Here is a 23,710-nt window from a genome sequence, read left to right on the forward strand (position 1 = left end):
CAATTAACATGAAGACTCCTCCAGCCTGAAAAGCAGGTAATATTCATTCACAGCACACTTTTTAGATAAGGGAATTCCAACATAGTTTTCCAATGAGAAATTCAAAGAATTTTAATGAAGTACATTCGTCCTTTGGGTCTTTGTGAGGTCCGTTGCACATCTCATCAGTAAATGCACAGTGAATCAGCTCCCCCTCAAAGGAGCTGGCCTTTGGTCAAGAATCTCAAGAACAGTTCATCCTTTAGTAGTATGCAAAATATTGGAAAAGGTGAGATGATTTAGTAATAACCTGTACACCAAAGTTATGAAATGGTTGTATGTTTGTTTACCAAGGAAGGAAAGTTTAGTTTTGTTTTAAATTTGGGTGGTGGTGGGAAAATATTAGAACCCCAAAGTCTTGATCTCCTTTCCCAAGTGTTCTAGACTTCTAGGTACTTCAGAGTGAAGCCATGACTTACATAATAGATGCATAATGATGCTCCACAGGGGAAAAGAGAGCAGAGATGGGTCTGGAATGTTCTTCGTGTTTTCTCTTCACATTCTTCCTTGATCAGCTTTATAGATAGAGTTAAAGATAGGAAGACACATTCACACAGAATGCTGATTGGAGTCATGTTTGGAACTAGAATTCTTATTAAAATCAAAATAAGTTATGTAAGCCTCTTGAACTTTGGCATAAGTTCTATATGAAGGGAACTCGCCAAAGGCAAACACTTTTATCTTGAGCCTTGCTTTCTATGATGGTTAGTGCGTTTATTAGAAGGGTGAGCAGATTCCCTGCTCAGTTGGGTTTTTTGTTTGTTTGTTTTATTTTTTAATCCTTTAACAAAAATTATCTGTCAGCCTAAGGAATTCCCCAAGTTAAATTTCATTTCATTGCTCAGGAAACCAAATTATTATATTTCCAGATTTCCTCTTACTTTTGCTGCCATTCACAATGAGGGAGGAAAAAGTGGACTCCTTTGATGTAGGGGGAAAAAAGGCAATATATCACTTCTCTGAAAGAACATTTCTCAGTCTCTCATGTGAAAAAGGATTAGCACCTCCAACAAAGGTCCTGTAGATCACAGAATCGGCAGCAATACCAAACAGTATTCCAAAGGAGAGGAAAAACTGTATTTGAGCAAGAGTGTTTGTCCTGGCAAACAGAAGCTTCTTAATAACTGCAAATCTGAGATAACGGTATACACTCCTCAGTATCGCCCCCTAAATCCTCAGACAGCTAGTTTAAGTGGAGTGAAGTCAAACTTCGTTTTAAAATAGAAATATAGTCTTACTAAATGCAGTTTTTTCACAGTATTGGTTCATAAGGATTATGCATTTATGGGTAACATTGTTTGGAAGGTTTGTCTTTGGCCCTCTCTTGTTCAACAAAAGTTTCATTATAAGGTCACTTGCCTCCATTTTGCATTAATAAAAGTTATTCAGCAACCTGTTAAATTAATTTATTAAGATATTAACTGAATGTTTATTAGAAGAAAAAAAAGTCTACCCTGACTTTCCAACACATTAAAGAATCTTTATACAGTAGGTATGAAGAGGCTGTGGGAAGTAAGAAAATATTAATTTGTGTGTGGCAGAAAAGCCAAGAGGAAAGTTTGTTTGTTAAACAAGTCTTGGCAAAAACTTTGCCTTTTCCAGACCTTCACTTGTTATTTCCATTCTCTATATTATGTTCTCTAAAATTGAGAGAATGAAAAGACTCTGATTTAAAGTAATAATAATAACACCTTGTACTCATGTAGCACTTGAGACTGTCTAAAATCCCCTCTGCTAGTCTGAAGCTTCAAAGTCTGGATGTCTTTGGCTCCCTACTTTGCTTGATCCTGCTTGAATGAAAGACTCCAAGTGGGAGGGGAGACGGGGGCCGATGGAGCTAACAGTGTGAGCCCCAAGATAAGGTATATGATGCCAGACAATCCTTCAGAGTTTTGTTCCAAAAAGAAGTTCTGGCAACTCTTACTTTAATGTTTGAAATCAAGACTATTTTGTCCACATAGACACCTCGAGAAGATTTTATTTTAGTTTTTTAAGAACAAATTTTGGTCTTCGGTAGCTAGTCAGTAACCCTCTGACCTTTCAGTAAATATCCAAGTAAAGCTTTGAAATTAGGGTGTTTAGTGTTTTATGGCCCAGAATAAAAATCTCCAATTCTGTTTCCAAATAGTATAGCCTCAACACATTTTATTAAGCTCTTGACACATTCAGCCATGTGTATTTTGTAAAGTTCCTATGGTTATTGTTTTACAATAGCTGCTTCCAGAAGCATTGTAAGGGTTTCAATTAATCAGCCCTTTGTGTGCTTCAGACTATGCAAATTTATCACATCAAACCATTCAACTGCTCATGGGAAAGCCGTGTAAAAACTGTATTGTCTTCTAGCGCCTCCTCTCATTTAGAGTGATGTTTTAATAAGAAAGCTAATCAAGTTTTCTTATGCATTATTTATCTGTTAACATGTAAGGAAGAGCCGAATTAAAATTATGTCAACCGGGATATGGCAAGTGATGTGATAGATCTGGAAGCGATTCAGCAACAGAACAAAGCTAATATGATTCAACAGTTTTTGTCTCCTCCCCTCCCCCTTGGGATTATTTAAGGTGGTGGTGTGAGAATAAAAGAAGGTTAATTCAATAACTGGAAAGGGGGAAAGGAAGAAAGGAGCAACCACCTGTGTTAGCCTTCACGTTTTGATTTAGAGACTTACATTTCTGAATATGTAAAGGCTTATCGAGATGCGTTTGTTCAAAGTAGAAACATTTCTTATTTAACACGAACAGTCGAACTTGAAAGCATTCCTCCTGCTTCTTCGGCCCTGTTTACCACCATATTCATGAGCAGCAAGTTACTCTGCCCTGGAAATCCGCAGCCCAGGTCCTGTGAAGTTCTGACGTTATTAGGAGACACCATCCTGATCGTGTGAAATGATCTGAACCCAGCAGAGTGAGCTGCTTTTCGGTCTCTTCAGCCACAGTTAGTGCAACTGCATCTGCCCCTTCCATTCATTAAGTTGGTCTCCTTTGCGTTGCTAGTTTGCTTCCTGCTGAGAGTAATTAGGTTTCTTATATAATAATAATTCCTTGTATTTAGATGCCGCCTTTCTCTGAGGACCTTAAAGTACCTCTCAGACATTAGCTCATCTGTTCTTCTAACACAATTGCCTCATGAGATAGGTGCTAATTATTCCCATTCCAAAGACCAAACAGCTAAGGCTCACCAGAAAGTGGTGCTTTATCCCCAAGGTAACAATATCAGTTGAACAGCACAGAGACAAATTAAGGTCACCCAATTCCAGGATGTCCCACCGTACACAGGTCTGAGTGTCCAAGGGGTGATGAGCCCGTTATAGATCGCGTCCCCCGACCCCCATTTATGAACCTCATTAATACCGGGCATTAATACAGTGATCGCTCCTTCACCAAACACCAACCCTCTTCTTGCACTAGGACTGATAGAGAAGCATCGGAGCATCATTTCACCTTTGCTTAGTGACAGAGTGTTAAACTGTGCAGAAAAAGAAAAGTCTTGTCTAACTGGTACTCACAGAAAGTAGGCAGTTTAGCCTCTGATTAGTGTTATTTCAGCAGGACATACTGCCTGATTTGCTCTGCATCTCTTAGAGCATTAGAACATGGTATGCTGAACTATCCAGGTGTTTTCATGGTCAGTATTCAGTTAGGCTCCTCTGCGTGGGACACCTCTTGAGTGGACTCAAGTCTCTGAACCTCTTCGTATCCCCCGCCTCCGTCACAGCATTTGTCACGCAGCTTATTAACTGAGGGCATCGAGGGAAATGATTCTCTTTTCTCACTCAGAAAAGGAAGAATGAAAATATATATCAACCTGAGAGTGATAAATTTAATCCAAAAGTGGTTACATAGAAGGTAGACTTGCTAAATAAAAATTTTTTAAATTAAAAAGTGAAGCAGAGTGTGATCCTAAGGGGAGACCTGGCTATCAACAAAAGAGAAAACCCTTTGCTAGCTCGTTCTCAACACGTTAAAGTCACACCAAAAACGGATCTCAGATTAAAGACGTTATTACAGTTGTCTTTTGCCAGTTGTTACTTGCTTTCCTGTCTTTATATGGTAATATAATGCTTTAGTTTTCTTCCTTATCTTTTTTCTCACGTTCTTACCTTTTTTTTTTTTCCTATTTGGATTGAGATGGATCCGTTACACTAAGACTAGTTGAAAAAAAAAAAGTCCACAAATGACTTTTGAACAAGTGAATTGCTGTTTACAATTAGAAATACTTTCTAAGAGTGATTTGTCAGATTAACTGGACTTTTGCTGGGTATTCTTTAAATGATTTACGTGTTCTGCGAGGCCACAGAAATAGAAATAACAAATTGGTGTAAGAGCCTCCAGTGTAGGGGCCGTGACACAGAGAACTGTGGCAGTGGATCCCCAGATTTGCCTTTCCTGTGTGGCTTGGCGGTGAGATTTGTGGCTTCCTGAGACTCCCTAAATTCTTTACCTTTACAACTTGAAATTAAGATTGACGGTGATGGAGTAATATTTTAATGACTGGGTATCTGTAGAACCTTTCTGCTCTAACTTTCTGTGTTCCAGTTTTTCCTTGTTGTCTGTTTTCATTTGTCAAAAGTTCAGTAGTGTAATCTATGGTCTAATTCCCATTTGGCCCCTATGAGGGCATTAAGTGTTCCCGGTCCTGTTAGACTGGTGTATTTGCAATTCACTGCCAGGAGGTTGTGCTATAAACAATGGAGTCGAGACACCAGCATGAGCCGGGGGATGAAATTTTATTTTAAAATCTGAAATGCTGTGTAAGCATTTAAGGTATGAATCAGTAATTGTTTCACAACAGCTTCCATTAGATATGGTTTATTTGTAGTCCATCCCCTTTTCAAGGATCCAGGGGAGTGTTAACACACTGAAGCGTACTGCATATCATTTACATTTTAAAACCAGTGTTAAAGGAAACTAACTATAACTTTTAAGAGTTCTAAATATTGGAAGAGATTTTTATGCCTCTGTCCCTGGAGAAACCAGAGTTTTAATTTTTCATTTGAAAAATAAGAAAAAACCTTCCTACTTTAATTAAGGATTTGAATAATTCTGAAACAGAAATACCTTTAAAAAAAGAAAGAGAAGTCTGGTTCTAAGATTGAGAACTCTCTTCCCCCCACCAAATGAATTCAGTAAAATACAAACTTTAAAAAATCATTTGTCTAATTTGAGATTCGAGATCATCAAATTCTGTCTAAATATTTTGTTTTAACTTCTAAGCTCATTATGGTTTCTTTGTGTTAACTTGTATTAAAATCTGTCAGCTATGACTGGTCTCATAAGCACAGTCAGCGGACCAGAATAAGTTAATTATTTACTTGTGTCACTAGTGCTCTTCATCTAATGAAATGCACAGCTGTGTTAGATCTGCAGTTGGATGTGTAGCTTCCATTGTTCCACAAGTCAGCAGAGGGTAGAAGCCGCAATGATGGAGAGCCCTCAGTTCTTTCTGCTGTTCTGGCTTTCTGTGTCGATTTCATGGATCTTTTATCATTCACTTTCACACAAAACAAACAACACAGGCCTGTCTGCTATGGGAACCATCTTGGCATATAAAAGGGTTTTCAGAGCCTAAAGTAATTTTAAGTTAGCTAAGATTTAATTTTTGGCTTACAGGTGCCCTTGATTCAGATGTGGCCAAAGCCATTCCTATAATGGAATGAAAAAAATCTGTAAGTGACTTATATAACCAATGTATTTTTAAACTGCAGTGTCAGAAAAGGCTGATAAGAAAATAACTTCCCAAGAAAGGAATCTCTATACCAAATATTAATCAGATTTCAAGAAGAGTTATTGGAGATTCAGATTTCAGATTTTAATAACAAAATGAAGTTAAATTTGCTTGATTAAACTTGTCAACTGAGACTGAGAACACAAAATGCAAATCATCCCACTCCTTACCCTCCCCCAATATGAGTGTGTCCTGCTTCCGCAGTGGGTTTCTGTACCTCCTGCACCTCACTCCCACCTTCTCTTGTCGGGGGTGAACAGGCAGCTTCCTCTTGAGCAGACGCCAGCATCCGCCTGTGAAATGCTGCTGAAGGGGTGCCGAGGCTTTTCTTCAGTTTTGTTTTTAAGGGATGTAGCTGAACCTTCCACCTCCTCACCAGCTAAAGTGACATTCTCACCCAAGCACGTCCCAGGGACTGGCCTCTTTAGGAATTGCTGTTTTTAACATTTTGTTCACTGCTAAACAATGTTGTTGTCGGTTGCACCTAGATTTACAGTTTGATGTCTTTCAGAGTAGATTTCCCAGTAGCCCCAGTGTTTTGTCAGATAATTTCAGTGTGGACAAAGATGGATTTTTGGAGGGGAGAAAGGAGGGTCACAGACTCTGCTTGATTTAAATTCTAACACATTGTAGCTGAATTTGAAATAAAGTGAACTGAATGTTTCTGGGCTTAATGTAGGAAAGCATATGTTCTTTATAATAAGCAATACAATTTCAACCAAAAAGGCATGCTCTAGGATTCAACTTCATAAACCGAGTTACCATATCGTTCATAGCCACTGGAAATCTGAACATTGATAACCGATGTTAAATAGGCAGATGGCACTCTTTCTCTTTAGACTTCAGGTCTTGGTGATTATAACATGCACAAAAATTTTATTTTAAAAAAGTTTGAGTAATTATGTAGAAATCAAACTGAGGAAAGAAACATTTCTTTGAGAACAGTTTCTTTTCAGTAGGTGCAGATGGTTGATAACTTTGTATACAAAGGAAAAGAAAGTTCATGTTAAGAAATATAAAAGCATTTTTTTTCCTGGTCCAGTGCCATCGTACAGTAGTTTTCTAATTCTGAATTAGGTAGCTTGTGGTGAACAATCTAAAACTGTACCCGTATAGTCGTTCTACCAAGAAAGAAATCAGAGGAATTTAAAACTATTTAAGCAATAAGATCCCTTACAGGTTAGAATAATATTTAGGGAGTAATAAAGTACAACTAACTTAAGAGACCGTCAGTAGAGTGCAGAGAGCTGGTGGGGTTTGGTTTGGTTTTTGTTCTTAGAATTTCATTTCTGATTCCAGCCTTTTCTTCCAAGAGTAATTTGGCATTTAATTTTCTTGTTCAACTCTACAACTTCGACCAGAGGTCACTTTTCTAGCATGCCATAAGCTATAGGAATTACAGTTCCCTAGGGCAGCTTAGGCTCGGCCAGGGGAGCCCTGGCAGAAACCAGCCCGCCAGCCAGGGCTCGGCAGCCAGTAGGTAGACCTGTCAGTGCATCAGCCACTGACAAGGACTCCTTGTCCCACGTTTTAAAACCACAGTCTAAACACATCCCCTGCCCAGTCAATTCTGGTGATCAGAGAACTCGCATTCCTGTGCTGTGGGTACGTTAGGTAGCAGATCACAGACTGGCTGACAAGGAGCGAGATTGCCGCTGACTTGCCGTGTCAGGAACGACGATGGGGCTGGGGCGTGGGGAAGCCACTGCTCTCCCCTGTCTGGGGCAAGAGAGGCCGGGCAGACGGCCTGACGGCACGTTGTGTGTCGTGCCAGAAGGCCAACCCGCAGGCTGCAGTGCCTTTCCGCAAGGACAGTCGTTTGTGAACTGTTCGTGTAGCAGGATTGTTGGAAGTTGCTTTTATTACTCTTGATGGAGACCACGGAGAAGGTTTGAGAGCAGTGGAAATAGAGACGGCAGCAGGGAGATCCCAATTAAGTACTGTGTTCTTCCTTTCTGCCGGTTGGCTCTACGTGGCATGAAATCTTCTCTCCCCCAGGTGTTTGTGGCTTGATCGTCCCTCAGGAAGACATGCCATTTTGTGATTCTGGCATCTGTCCGGACATCATAATGAACCCCCATGGCTTCCCATCTCGAATGACGGTCAGTACAGGTTTTTTTGTTTTGTTTTGTTTTTCTGTTTTAGGAAGGAATGTTATCTTTTTTTAAAAAAAATAAATTTATTAATTTATTTTTAGCCACGTTGGGTTTTTGTTGCAGCGCGCGGGCTTCTCATTGTGGTGGCCTCTCATTGCGGAGCACGGGCTCTAGGCACACAGGCTTCAGCAGTCGTGGCACATGGGCTCAGTAGTTGTGGCTCGCAGGCTCTAGAGCACAGGCTCAGCAGCCAAAGTGCACAGGCTTAGTTGCTCCACGGCATGTGGGATCCTCCGGGACCAGGGCTCGAACCCGTGTCCCCTGCATTGGCAGGAGGACTCACAGCCACTGCGCCACCAGGGAAGCCCAGTTACTACGGTTTTCAGAGGCGCTGCCTTTAAGGAAAAAGGCAGGCAGTTGGTTTGTAGTGAGCGGAGGAGATGGGGCCCTGAAACTGATTTTCGGAAAGGGCCCTTTTACCTCTTGCCAAATAAATAGGTCCCTAGACCCTGACAGTGGGGGCTAATCTCCTCTACAGAGGGGGTGTGGAGAGGTCTGGGCTTCCCTTCGAGAGCAGTCTTCTGAGTGATGAACTCACCCCTCAACAGAAGAACCCCATGTATCAATGTATCTCCCTTTCTGTGGTTACCATTCTGTCATCCTGGCTCCGACACTTAGCAGCTGTGGGACTTCAAAGTTGCTTAACCCCTCTGTTTCCTCAGATGTAAACTGAGGGAGGTAATAGTACCTATCCCATCGGGGTCTTGGAGGCGTAAACTTAGGTCACAGTAAGAGAGGATAAATATTTGCTACTACTGATTTATCACTCTTATTAATAGTAGTAGTCTTATAATCTTTTGGAAGAAACAGGCCAGAGCTAAATAAACAGACAGAATTCCTAAACCACAGGAAGGTGCTCACTTAATTTGTTCACATCCCACAGGTGGGAAAGTTAATAGAGCTGTTGGCGGGCAAGGCCGGCGTGTTAGACGGCAGATTCCACTACGGCACTGCTTTTGGAGGCAGTAAAGTGAAGGATGTGTGTGAGGACCTCGTTCGCCACGGTTATAACTACTTGGGGAAAGACTATGTTACCTCTGGCATCACAGGGTGAGTATGTGTTTAGACGTCTTAAAGGAAAATTACGATTTTATTAAAGTAAAAGTATTAAAGTAAAAGTATGATTTTATTAAAGTAAAAGGATAAAAGTAAAAATATGATAAGGCGTAAGAGCCCTTAAGATATACGGCTTTACTCCTTTAAGAAATCTGATACAAGAAAATCCAGATTTATGGTGGACGTCACAGCTAAGCTATGGTGGTAGTGATTTTGCGGTATGTGTGTATCACATCAACACGTTGTACACCTTACATGATGTTATTTGTCAATTATATCTCCGTGAAACTGGGGGAGGGGAGAAAAGAAAGTCCAAATTTAGAAAACTAATAAACTAAGGAGTGCCCTTTTGCCGATAAGGCTCCCATTTAAAAAGTAGAAAGATCTTACTTACCAAAATAGGATTTCTGCACAGCTTTTAAAGAACACATCAGTTGTCTATAATACAAAATCTCTTAACTGTTGGCCTTTCTCTGCACTACTGTGATGAATATCAGATACTTAGTGCTCTGACAGGTAGCCTGAGGCGTAACATTTGCGCGTTCATTCACCAATGACGTGTTAAACACCTAACATGTGCTAGGTACTAAGTATGTAACAGTGAACAAAATAGACGTGGTCCCTGACCTATGGGGCTGACCACTGAGATTTGTTACTAGACATTAAAAAATAAGACAAAAAGTAACTTCTCAGCAGGGCCTACCCTGACTACTTACTTTAAAACCACAAGTCAGTGTTGCCCATTTCCTGCTGTATTTTTCTCTGTAAGCATTCATCATTATCTAGTAATGTAATAATACCATATAATATCACTATCTGTCTCTCCAATGGGAATGTAACCTACATGAGAGCAGGGCTTGTCTGTTTTGTTTACTGTATTATTTCCAGTGTCTAGCACAGAGCCTGACATACAGCAGGCACTCCATAAATGTTTGTTGAATAAAGGAATGAAAACAAATCAACACAAGTACAAATAGCTCTCACCAAAATGAAACCAAAGAATAGGTTAGAAGACCCCTGTGAGGAGGTGGCTATTTCAGTGGAGATACGAAGGATGAGAAGAGACATTTGGAGAGTGTTTCGTGCAGGGGAGAAGTGTGTTGAACACCTTACAAGGGGCAGAGCTTGGGAAGTTCAGGGAAGTGGAAGAGGCAGCGGCTGCAGCCTGAGGGGAGGCTGGAAAGCAGCCTGAAGGGAGACACAGCAGAGCGCTGGGTCTTCCTGGTTCCCTGGAGAAACAGATGTCCCTGAGGTTACCCTGAATGATCAGGTTTTCAAACTTGACTCACACATGGTTTTAAAGGATCAAATCAGTTGCTTAAATTAAGACCCACTTACATATTTTATGCCAGATAAAACTGTGGGACATAGCATTTATACCGTTCTTCTGAGGTTTCAAACTGCTTGAGCACAAGTGAAACTCAGCGTGGAAGCATGTGTGAAAACACAGAGCTTGATGTTAGTGCTGCAAATAGACTATCCAGATATGATGAAAATGGCCAAAATCTGTATCTGTTAAAATTATTGCCTGCTTTCTCAAATGACCTATCTGGACTGTAATAATGTGGATTTCTTTAGGTGTATCATAGTTGAGTTGTTACAGGAAATCGCATTACAGGGCAAGAGTGATGGTCCATTTCAAAAATGATTCAGTGAAGTAACTAAGGTCCATTTCAAAAACAGTTATCACTGCTAAACTGATCATTTTAGTCTTTGCTTCTCATCCAGAAATAATGCAGTAGTTGACCAGAAAGTATGCAAATCCAGTGAATCAATTGCCGGACCTTCTGAACGTAATTTTACTGGAAGATTTGGATGGGTTGTGCTCTGCTTCCTGTGGACAGCTGTAGGCTCTGTCTGCACCACTTTCCCCAGTGCCCCCAGCCAATAAGTGTTTTCATTTCTTTGCCATTCATCTCAGTTGTAAAGTTTGAGAAACACTACTTTAGCTTGTTAGTTGAAAGTTTCATAAAGGGCTTAAAACCATATTCACCCACCAGCTTTCATCCGTTGTCACATTTTCGAGCATAGCTAGGAGGAAAAATGGCATCTGGCTTTATTCAGTTAATGATAGAATGGCATTAGGTGACAGAGTTCTAGAAATTCTACTGTGAGCAGCCATACAGTGGAGGAATTAGAATCATTTATTATTAAAGCTGGAAAGAACTTTAGTCTGACCCCCTTGTTGTACAACTAAGAAAACTGAGATAAAGAGGTCTTTATCTCAGGGACTTTATGCAGGGACTTCCCTGGAGGCGCAGTGGTTAAGAATCTGCCTGCCAATGCAGGAGACACGGGTTCAACCCCTGGTTTGGGAAGATCCCACATGCCTCGGAGCAGCCAAGCCCGTGCGCCACAACTACTGAGCCTGTGCTCTAGAGCCTGCAAGCCACAACTACTGAGCCCATGCACCACAACTACTGAAGCCCGTGCACCTTGAGCCCGTGCTCCGCAACAAGAGAAGCCACCGCAATGAGAAGCCTGTGCACCGCAACGAAGAGTAGCCACCACTCGCCGCAACTAGAGAAAGCCCATGCGCATCAACGAAGACCCAACATAGCCAAAGATAAATAAATAAAAATAAATTTATATTAAAAAAAAAAGCTTTCCACTGTCAAAGCACTTAAATATTCACTCTCTTTTTAAACTCTTACTACGGATTTTCTAAAGGCTCATGAGTCAGCTCTGTGACAGACGTTTACTGAGTATCTGTTGTGTGCCAGGCAGGGTCATTAGTGCAGGGGCCACAGTGACAAGGAGATGAAGTGCTTATTCTGCGGCATTTACTTCTTCTGGGGAAAACAGGTGATAATTAGAGAAATAACAAATGTGTACTTTAATAGCAAACGGTGACAGGTGCTCTGAAGAACATAAAACCAAGGTGAGAGTTGAGACTGCACTGGCACTGTGATGCTGGGGTGGGAGGAAGGCACCTCTAGAGAATGTGATTGGGGCGCACCTCTCGGAGGAGGTGAAGGGTTTGGCAGGGCCATGTGAATACCTGGTGGAAGAATGTTTCAGGCAGAGCTGACAGTAAGCGCAAAGGCCCTGGGGCAGGTGGGCTTGCTACATTTGAGGAACAGTGAAGAGGCCAGTGCTGCTGGAGTAGAATGAGCAGTGGGGAAGGGGAATAGCAAATGAGTCAGGTGGACAGGAGCCAGGTTGTGTTAGACCTTGTGGCCGTGATACAATATTTGGGTGATGCAGAGTCTGAATGTAATGGGAAACCATTGGGAATTTAGAGCAGAAAAATGACCTGCTATGATTTATGATTTAGAAGGAATCACTCTGGCTTGTTGTGTGAAGAATAGATCGTTGAGGGATAAGAGTGGAAGCAAGGAGGCGAACTGGAGGATTGTCTGCAGTAGTCCAGGCAAGAAAGGATGGTGGCCTGACGAGGGTGGCAGCAGTGAAGGAGGGACTGTCTTGTTCCCACTGTCTCACAACCTGTTTAAATTTTTTTTCACTATTTTTTTAATTGAATGAACGATTCTTTAAATTCTATGGTAGTTTACAGTTTTCAAAAGTTTCACATGATTTCATATAATCCCATAATAACCCTTTTTTCCTATCCCTCATATTGCCCCTACCCCTTCCCTTTCCCCGCTGGTAACCACTAGTTTTTTCTCTATATCTGTGAGTCTCCTTCTTTTTTGTTTTATTCACTAATTTGTTGTATTTTTTAGATTCCACATTAAGTGATATCATCCAGTGTTTGTCTTTGTCTGACTTATTTCACTTAGCATAATGCCCTCCAAGTCCATCCATGTTGCTGCAGATGGCAAAATTTCATTCTCTTTTATGGCTGAGTAGTATTCCATTGTGTGTGTGGTGTATGTGCGTGTGTGCGTGTGTGCGTGTATATATATATATATATATATATACACACGCACACACGCACATACACCACATATCCGTTCATCTGTTGATGGACACTTAGATTGCTTCCATACCTTGGCAATTGTAAATAATTTTAAAATTTGTATGGAAACACAAAAGACCCCAAATAGCCAAAAAAATCTTGAGAAAGAAGAACGGAGCTGGAGGAATCGTGCTCCCTGACTTCAGCCTATACTACAAAGCTGCCATAATCAAAACATTATGGTACTGGCACAAAAACAGACACACAGATCAATGGAACAGGATAGAAAGCCCAGAAATAAATCTACACACTTATGGTTAATTAATCTATGACAGAGGAGGCAAGAATATACAGTGGAGAAAAGACAGTCTGTTCAGTAAGTGGTGCTGGGGAAACTGGATAGCTACATAAAAAAGAATGAAATTAGAACATTCTTTAACACATACAAAAATAAACTCAATAAAAAAAAACTCAATGGATGAAAAACTTAAATGTAAGACTAGATACTATAAAACTTCTAGAGGAAACATGGGCAAAACACTCTTTGACATAAATTGCAGCAATATTTTTTTGAATTCGTCTTCTAAAGCAAACAAAAGCAAAAATAAACAAATGGGACCTAATTAAACTGAAAAGCTTTTGCACAGCAAAAGAAACCATCAACAAAATGAAAAGAAAACCTACTGAATGGGAGAAGATATTTGCAAATGATATGACCGATAAGGGGTTAATATCCAAAACATAAAAACAACTCATACAACTCAACATCAAAAAAGCAAAAACCCGATTTAAAAATGGGAAGAACTGAATAGACATTTCTCCGAAGAGCACATGCAGATGGCCACCAGGCACATGAAAAGATGCTAAACATCGCTAATCATTAGGGAAATGCAAATCAAAACTACAGTGAGAATCACCTCACACCTGTCAGAATGGCTGTCATCAAAAAGAACACAAATAACAAATGTTGGCGAGGATGTAGAGAAAAGGGAACCCTCATACACTGTTGGTGGGAATGTAAATTGGTGCAGCCACTGTGGAAAACAGTACGGAGGTTTCTCGAAAAACTGAAAATAGAATTACCGTATGACCCAGCAATTCCACTCCTGGGTATATATCCAAAAAAAACAAAAACACTAATTCGAAAAGATACTGCACCCCAATGTTCATAAATTTTTATTTCTTAATTGAACAATGCATCTGTTATTGCATCCATGGTACTTTTATATTTTCAGTTCTAGCATATTTGTTCACTGCAGACTGAAAATCACTCTCTTCCATTCATTCAGTCATAAACTTGTTCATAAACAAATAAGGGCCTGCCAGTGATGAGTCCTAGAAAAGGCTGTCTCTTGTTAGCCCAAACTTAGTTTCTTAACCTAAAACTCTGACCTTTCTTGCAGTGAACCCTTGGAAGCATACATCTATTTTGGCCCCGTGTACTATCAGAAACTGAAACACATGGTGCTAGATAAGATGCATGCCCGGGCACGGGGACCACGAGCTGTCCTTACCAGGTAAGAGAAAAGCATTTATAATGCGGTTAAGTCTACCTTGCATTTCTCGGATATAGCAATAGGCAGATGTCAAAATTTGGGGTGTTAGGCATCAAAAGTCACATATGTCTGATTAAAATGAAAAAATAGCAACCAATTAAAAATCAATTCATAGGTGCAAGAGCAAGCCCACCGTAGGTCTTGCCAGTAGTCTCCTAACAGAGTCATTTGCATTTATGCACCAGTTTAAATATGGTCCTGTTTTACAAGGTTCAAATATAGGAATGTAGGTACACTTTACATGAACACATATCGATACACCTGCATGCTCCCATGTGTACACAGAAAACACATACATACGTTATTTGGTAGCGAGGCCACAACTGTCATTTTTTAAAACTGTTACTGGAGCATAAGGCACCTGTACTTGCATGCTTATTAGAATAAGCTCTGGGAGGTTAAGGTCCACATGTGCCCTTTCACCAGTGTGTCCTCAATTCCAAGCACAATGTCTGTGTGTTGATGAATGGGTACAGTTGTTGGGAAAGGGAATTATAAATACTAGGTTTCACATGTTCTTAGTACTACATCTTCCATTTGGAGAAGCAGGGTCTAGGGCAGTGGTTCTCACCCAGGGGCGATTGTGCCTCCCAGGGGACATTTGACAATGTCTGCAGACATTTTGGGATGTCACAACTGGCGGGTGGCGAGGAAGCTACTGGCATCCAGTGGGTGGAGACCAGGGATGCTGCTGAACATCCTACAATGCACAGGCCAGTTCTCACCACAGAGACTTGCCCGGCTCAATCTGGCAGTAGTGCCGAGGTTGCCAGAGAGGGTGGGCCTGGGGAGACAGACAGACATGGATGTGAACTCATCTTCACCTTATACCACTTCCACCAGCCTTGGACACATCACTTAGCTCCTCTCAGCTTCAGTTTTTCCCGTATATTAAGTGGAGACAGTAATTCCCACTTGGTAGCATGCTGGTGAATGTCAGATGTTTTAAAATAGAATGTATACCGTGCCAATTCATGGGAGAGGCTCAACAAATATCCAGTTCCCTGCCCACTCTGACCTGGCAATGCAACTCTCCCCTGAATGCTGTCCCCTCCAGAACTTCCATTTCAGTTACAACATCCAAAAACTATTTCAGGGAATTCTCCGGTGGTTAGGACTCCGCGCTTCCACTGCCTAGGGCCTGGGTTCGATCCCTAGTCTGGGAACTAAGATCCCACAAGCCGTGCGGCACGGCCAAAAAAAGCAACAAAAACAAAAAAAATACTATTTCAGAGTAACATATTTCAAAATATGTTTCCTGTTTTTTGCCTTGTTGTGTAAAAAACGTTGCTGCTTTAGAATTACTTTTGTGTATTCCATATGAATCTGCCTGGAGTGTATTTGTAGTCTGTGATCTCAGTTGGTTAAAATCCAAGTTTTGGGTTCTGCCCACATGTGATCAGACCCCCTTCACTTGTCCAGTGACCACAGGTGTAGGGATGCCCCCGACTCCCACCCTAGATCAAAACATAGATATCGTGCTCAGTTATGAAGTGGCTACTATAATGTGTTCATTTAGACCTATTTGTAAGTTTTTCATAGGTAGATTTTCTTTCATCAAATAATCTACGATTTGATTTCCCATTGTAACTTTCAACAACAGAAGGTAACATTTCAGCATGGGCTGGTGTACACTGTGTTTACCTTCTTAACTCTTTGGGAAACTGGAGGCAACAACAAAGATTAAAAATGCTATGGAATGAAGCAAACAAGAGGTTTACAGTCCACCCCTGCTCAGACTACCTCTAAGGACTGTCACTCCAAAATCAACCAGCCAGGGAGCTTGCTTTTTTCTTTTTCTCTTTCTTTTCTTTACTTTTTTTTTTTTTTTTTAATAATTTCTGTCATCAGTACCTAGGTGGGATCTAGGTGGATTTGCCTGAGTTGTTTCAGAATCCCCTAATTTTACCTACATCTCTGGGTCTTAGATTCCTAACCTTTTAAAGTATTCTCAAGCCCAGCAGATACATAAACCACAGGGAGTCCATTCAGGAGTCTAATAGCTAATTCAGGGGTCTAATAGCTAATAGCTTCCCAGTTCTCATACAAGAAGGAACGACCTGAATGGGACACACAGAACTTTCCCAGTCTCTGGGGAACCTCCCATCTGGCTCAGGTACTCCATCCTTCCAGATGATTCCTGATCTATTCCAAATTTTATAAAACTCTCTTTGCTTCTTTCCATGCTCAATTTATTTCTTAATAGTAAAGCTCTTCCCTGGAGCCCTGGCAATAACAATTGGGGACCCATGTTTCTCCCATAGTGCATTCTGCTTAGTTTTTCTGCCTTTAAATAACAGAGAACTGAGACATCTTTGAAGGTACCCAAAAGACATTCTACCCTGATTTGAGGACTATACTGTGCTAATAATGATGAAAGTGATGGTAATAGTAATGCTAGCACTGCTGTTTTATATGATTATATATTAATTTATTATTATATCACAGAAGATTATGTAATTATTATTTCTATCTAATAATAATAATAGCAACCACTAGTGTTACATCTCTTCTCCTTTAAGCCTCTTTGGGATAGGTTGTCTAACATGCGCTTTACAAATGAGGCTGAGAGGCTGAGCAGCCTGCTTTTGGTCACTGTCTAAAAGCAGTTTGAATCCCGGTGAGCCCACTCTGAAGCCTTGTGCAAGATCTTAGCTAGCATGTGATGCTGCCTCTTTGTTTGTTTAGTATAATAATAACACATTTGTCTAACTTGTTTCGAAGGCAACCTACTGAAGGTCGATCTCGTGATGGTGGTTTGCGTCTTGGAGAAATGGAACGTGACTGTTTAATCGGTTATGGAGCAAGTATGCTTTTACTAGAGAGACTGATGATTTCAAGTGATGCCTTTGAGGTTGATGTCTGTGGGCAGTGCGGACTTCTTGGGTACTCCGGCTGGTAAGTGGATACCACATGTCTCTCATACCACATCCCTTGCCTCTTAAATCACAGCTCAGAGTTTGGATCATACCCACGTATTCTCCAGCCTTCCCCATCCAGACATTCCTGGAATTGGGGATTCTGTATGTACATGCTTAGCTTGTCTGCCTAATGTTCTGCTGTCTACAGCCACTAGAGTTTAAGCTCCCAAGGAGACTTTATTTTCTTTTTAATATTATCTCGAGTACCTTTTATAACACTATTTATCTGTAAAAATACTAGCAGATTCAGAATTACAGCATATTTTAACTGGCAGCTTTTAATAGAAGACTGTGTTGAATGCCCTCGTTTAACCTCAAACCCAAAGAACCAGGTATGTTGCCCCAGCTCTTATAGCAAGTTGGTGACAGAACCAGGACGTTGTCTGTACTCTCTCTGCTTTACACTTGGACTGTGAATTCCATGAAGACAGAGACCATGTCTGTCTCAGTCATTCACTCAACAAACATTTAGTAAGAATCTGCTAAGTTCAGACACTGTTCTAGGCCCCAGAAATACAGTGGGGAGTAAGACGGATGAATGGCTGCTTACAGGGAGCTTATCTTCTAGCTCATTCTAACTCCAGTCTGTCTTGTTTACCCCTGCTTCTCCAGCCTGTGACCTGGTTGTTGCTAAATAAAATATAATTGCTTAGGATTGTCAATAGGTAAATTATGTAACTCATAAAGTTTGTAATTTCTGTGTAGAGCTCAGTACACAAAGGCCAGCTTAAAAGATGTTGCTACTTATTTTTTTGTTGGTGTTTGTATAGTTAGAACACCTTTCTTCCTTATAATGGTTCCACTCTACCACCAAAGGGCAGCTGCTCTGTTTAGGGTTAGTCATGATCCAGGAGAGCCCCGAAGTGCTCCTGTAGGCAGGAGGGCTGGTAGTTCCCCAGTCTCTACTCACTCTTCCATCAGAGATGAGGTCTAACAAGTATATAAGGCAGATGCTGCGGGGACCGGAAATAGCCTCAACTCCCTCATCAGCCCTCACCCACCCTCCCAGAGCCCCTTTTCCCTGGCCGGGGGTGGGGCATCCTCAGAAGGACAGGGTTAGGCCCAGATGAGCGTTCATTGCCAGAGTCTGAGGAATACAGGGGCCACCATTTTCCCATCGAGCCCCCCATCAAAGCCTCCTTCCAGAGAGAGCCCCAACTTTTTGCCATTTTAACGCTGCCAGTTTCTTGGCGAATGAAAGCAAATCAGGAGTCGGAGTGAGTGAGCTTCTTAGAACACAGTATACACCTTGCTAGGTAAATGACAAAACCCTTTAGCCAATTATTTTATGATTTTTTTTGTGTAGAAGAGTTAATGAGAAGAAATCGTTGTCTGTTTCTTCTTGTCTGTGAAGAAATAGTTTCATTTTAAAAACTAACGCAAGAGGTGGCTATTTGCAGTTCGTTCCTTTCATAAGGTGGCAGGGATGAGGTGACATTATTCTAAGCATAAGCCTGAGTGTTTCTTATATCAGTGACATGGAGCAGATGTTTCAGTTCTGAGATGTCTTTTTGTCTCTTGAAATGCATATTGAGTTTTATTGTCCTGGTTGTGTAACAACAGCAACAAAAAAGTATAATAGGAAGGTGCCTGGAACCTAGGTCTTAGGTCTTCAAAGTTGGCACAAGGGTTTTTAAGTAATTTATTTTGAAAAGATGGTACAGAGGAGTCATTTTATTAAGAATAGGGATCATGAAACTTCAAAAAGAGTTTCCTTTTCTTCTCCATTCTCCTCACATTCCCTCCCATGCCCCCTAACGGAAGAAGAAAGAAAGAGAGAAAGGGAGAAAGAGAGAGAGAAAAAAAAGGAAGCAGTAGACCAGCTTCCTTCATGCACTTTGAAAACCTTCCCCTCTCTTCCTCTGAATACTCAGGGAAACTCACATAAACAGTAATTGATCCCAACATTATTCTGTTAAGTTCATATCTCCTTTCCTGCTTCGTTTCTGTCTCATTTAGAGATCATCTGATGGCAGTGCCTGATTTTGAAGCTCATGTGTTCAATGTATATTGTATTTGAAATCCTTTGAAAGAGGACTAAATCAGGTTACACTGTGTAAGGGTCTTTACTGTAATTAAACAGACCTGGATATACCATATGTCTGATTTTGAGTGGCCTACTTATACCCTTGTTGCCAACAGAAAAAAATCCTCATCCAGTCTGGTAGTCTCGCAGCCTGCTCGTGCTGCTTTCTGGCAGAGGAGCATAATGATGCTGTCATTTTCCCGTCGTTACCTGATCGTGTGTGATGGGTTGTGTGGGAGGGAGCACAGGCGTTTGTTGGAGGAAGTCGGTCTTTAATGAACAGCACAATGGAGGCTGAGTAATTAGAGCAGTTCAGAACCTTGAAACTGGCCTTTTGTCAGTGATTTGCACATTAGTAAGGCATTGCTATGGGGATGTTTACAGCAAGACTGTTGTTCTGCAGAAGACACGGAGGGCATAAGTCACAAAAGAGAGGAAAACTGCTGAGAGAAGAAAATCCCTATTAAGATAATTAGCTTGTAGAGGATATTTTACTGGACAGTCATTCCTCATGTGAAGCCACAGCCGCCTCCTTTTGCTGCTTTTCCCTAAAAAATCAGTTTATTTTATTGTTGTTTGGGTCAAGTTTCTTTCTTTGGAAATCTTTCAGAAATAGGGTAAAAATTTTAATATTTTTCTTTATGTGTATATATATATACGCATATGTATGTATGTATGTATATACATGCATTAGAACATTTTAAATAGTTAATAATAGAGAAGATTAGTGGGCTTTCTGGATTATGAATCAGCACATATGGAAGTTTTAAATGGATTAGCTTGACCTGAAGTCACCAGGTAATGTACTGGACAGGAGAATCAGCAAGAAGTTGCCCCAGTTAAATCTATTTCTCCAGTTTAATTAAAGCATGAACATGATTCCTGGATAAATTAGATCAACCCAGGCACATTAAAAACATAATTCTTAAACTATAATGCATTAAAGAGGTCTTTAGGTAATCTTTTAGGAAAAAGTCATCCACCATGTTCCTATTATTACTGTTGATGGAATCAGATCTCCACAGTGCTTGTTAAGGCCTCTGCAAGTCCCCTGTGGGGACACGAGCACAGGTCCATCATGGCTCATCCCTTTTCCATACTCTTCTCCTCAAGAAGTTCATATCTGTATACTCACTCACCACCACATTCAAATTCTCAGCCTTAATACTTTTCTTTTCTAAAATAATAAAGCTTTATTTTACTGGTGGTGAAAATGATCCCTGCTCTTTGTAAAATATTCAAAGTTATAAAAAATGTTAATGATATATATATAAAGAAGAAATACAAACAGTCACACTAATTTGTACCATCCACAGATGACCACTATTAACATTTTAGTGACTCTTTTGGGGACATCTCTGTTTGCCAGTAGTCCTGTACCCTTTTTTATTTTCAGTCATGAGCCCTTTTGAGATTCTGATAATAGTATAAAAGTAAAAATACGTACACCAAAAAATCTTGTTACATATGATTTTGGGGCTTCATACATTTACTGAAACCCATCTGAGGACCCCCCCCCCCTTGTGATCACACTGTTTAGCAAACTGCTTTTTCTACGCCACAGTGTGTCCTGGACACCTTTACATTTCACTAATGTGGGTCTACAGCATCACGTTCAATGGCTGCACAGGATTCTTCTGCATAAATGTCCTGTAATCACAGAACAAACTGCTTATTGGACACATGAGCCATCTCCTGCTTTATGCCGGAGTAGTATGCATATGCTACTGTGTGTTATAAGTAGTGTGACCGTGAACATTCTTGTGTACATATTTTGCCACTTTTGTGATTACTCAGTGAAATAACATGTGTGTCTACGTTTTTAACACACATCCCTCCAGAAGGGCCTTTACCGTTCACTAAGGAGTCTCGCTCTAGTCCCCAGTCAGCACTGAGTCTTCTAAGCCCTGGTTGCTGTTCCTCTTGCACTCATTTTGCCCCCTGTTAACTGGGAGGACCTAGTTTTCTACATATTAAGTCTCAGGATTTTTACTGGAAACCTATTGTCCCAGATGCCCCAGATCCTTGAGGTATAGGGTAAGGTCCTATTTTGGTCTGAAACCTGAGAAAATAATTCACTTTCTCCCCAGGGACCCTTCTTTCATTGTAGCTATTGACTAAGATCTAGGTTCAGTTCACTGGCTCTTCCTGAAGGAAAAGAAAATCCTAATTGGAAGAGCAGGCACAGTGGTCAGGAGCAGGTGCTGTTGTGAGGATTGAATGAGAATATACGCACACGCACGCGCACACAGGTTCCTTGGTTTCGCACAGGGGCCAGTGCGTTGTTCAGTGCAGTGGCTTCCAGGACTAAGAGAAATAACCACGCTTGAAGAGTGCTGGAAAAATAGGTAGCATTTGATTGGATACCACCTTTCTATATGAAAGTCTTCTCTTTCCCATCACACTTGAGGCATTTCAGTGACAGAAATCAAATTGAGCATCTTGTCTAGAATAGTATAGAGTAGTAGGCGCTTTTCAAATACATGGACATGGCTTCAGTCGGTTTGGAACTCTTTCAACAATAAAAAATGTCTAAATCTGAGTAACTTTCAGACGGTTCAGATTTTTGGGCCTCATTCAAAATAAATACATAGGCAGATATTTTGCATTTTAAGGAGAAAGGTCTAGAAGTGTGGAAGTACTGATTAAAATTCCATGCTTTTAAAACTGGGGGAGTGATAATGTTTTGTTCTTTCTTTTCCTGCCTTGGATGCTTCTTTCTATTTTGGGGGCACATACATACATATTTGATAGTGTGACTGAACACTGAGGTATAGAAAACGAATGAACTTGATAGGATGGTCATGGAATTTTCAGAGCAAATCCTCACTTCCTGTGTGCAGGCCTCTACCTCTGAGTTGCTGTCCATCTAACACAGCTGACTTGGGTTTCAGGTGCCATTTCTGCAAGTCGTCCTGCCACGTGTCCTCCCTGCGCATCCCGTACGCCTGCAAGCTGCTCTTCCAGGAGCTGCAGTCGATGAACATTATCCCCAGGTTGAAACTGTCCAAGTACAATGAGTAAGGATGGAAAAAACGGTTATTTAAAGAGAATAGTTGGTATGTTAAACACAGTGGAAAGCGGAAGGGTGGAAGGCATGAGGACCACTTCTGCTCCCGGGAATAATTCCTTTGAATGTTCTCTTTCTCTGCAAAAACAAACAAACAACAACAACAAGAACCCCACGAAATTGATGGAGAGGCTTTTTATACATTAGGAGACTGGCTGAACAACCTCGATCAACAAGCCACGGGCCACGGAGGAGGTGCCAACAACATGGACTGTAACAAAGTCTCTCATCCGTGTACCGAATGTGATTCACAAGTGGACATGACCTAAAAGATAAATAAACTTTTATTTATGTTCTGGTATCTTGAAATTTACTCATTAGAAAGACCTTCCTCCTTAAAAAAAAAAATATTAGGGGTTAAATAAAACTCAGATTCTTGTGAAGCGGGAAGGACGTGAAGAATCTTTTTGAGTTGGTTGACTCGGCCTTTGTCCAGGAGGCTGATCTGAGCAGTATCTGAAGGAAAGACAACTGCGGGAAGCTGGGAAAGCGAATGGTAAGAGGGTTGCGGTTCTTGTGCAGTGAGGAGATAAATTTTCCCAACAAATGAATCTTGTCTGTATATACCCAACTTTTAAATTCTAACCTTGGTAAAGATAATAAATATCTTCCTACCATCTTAAGCAAGTTTGCCAAGGATGTCACATTTTCTTAAGGACTGCTACTCTTCTGAACCTCCGTGATCGTACCACACAATAATATTTGTTGAATATCTGCAAATAATTCCATGGATGCTCTGTAAGTTTTCTGTCCTTTCCATTCCTGCCAGGCTGTTAGCTGTCCATTTTGTTTTTAATCTGACAGCCTTCTTCATCCAATTCTAGGTTGTTCTTAATTGCTGTGCCCTGAAGGCAGATAAATATTTGTGTTAGGGATTGTTTATAAAATAAGTCAGAAAAGCTTTGAGTAATGGTCTGAGGCTGCATTCCCAGCATGTCACATTGAACATGTCCCACAGAATATTAATAGGTATCATACACCAACAGGAATCAAGGTCCAGTGTCAAATAAGGTTGAAAAACTGCGTGTATCCCAGTTAAACACACCAAGGACTTTTTCAAAGCCTTTATCAAGCTACTGTGTGCTGGGACTCTTCAAAAGAGGGAGCCAGGCTAGTCGCTGACTTGAGAACCCAACCTTGACAGTCTCACTCAGGTGTAAGAGTCTTCGAGGCTTCACAGGACACGCTCCAGGGGAGTAAACCATCCCCAGACATCTCCACGTGTCTCCATTCCCTTCAGGGACTCAGTAGGATTACGAGGGCAGAGGAGTTTGAATGCCCAGATCTTCGGTTCTGTCGG

General features: G+C 40.9%; 1 protein-coding gene across 2 annotated transcripts in view; it reads left to right on the forward strand.

Moving 5' to 3' along the window:
- Positions 1-22,996, forward strand: part of POLR3B (RNA polymerase III subunit B) — a 115,431-nt gene extending 92,435 nt beyond the window's left edge. For both annotated transcript variants that reach the window (XM_082850196.1, XM_082850197.1), the window contains 5 exons: positions 7,762-7,865; positions 8,803-8,969; positions 14,241-14,354; positions 17,118-17,291; positions 22,235-22,996. In XM_082850196.1, the coding sequence (XP_082706322.1) occupies positions 7,762-7,865; positions 8,803-8,969; positions 14,241-14,354; positions 17,118-17,291; positions 22,235-22,364 (689 nt within the window). In that variant the 3' untranslated portion in view covers positions 22,365-22,996. The remainder of the gene's footprint in view (positions 1-7,761; positions 7,866-8,802; positions 8,970-14,240; positions 14,355-17,117; positions 17,292-22,234) is intronic.
- The last annotated feature ends 714 nt before the right edge of the window (positions 22,997-23,710 follow it).

The sequence above is a fragment of the Leucopleurus acutus genome, assembly GCF_964270905.1.
Source record: "Leucopleurus acutus genome assembly, chromosome: 11".
NCBI lineage: Eukaryota > Metazoa > Chordata > Mammalia > Artiodactyla > Delphinidae > Leucopleurus > Leucopleurus acutus.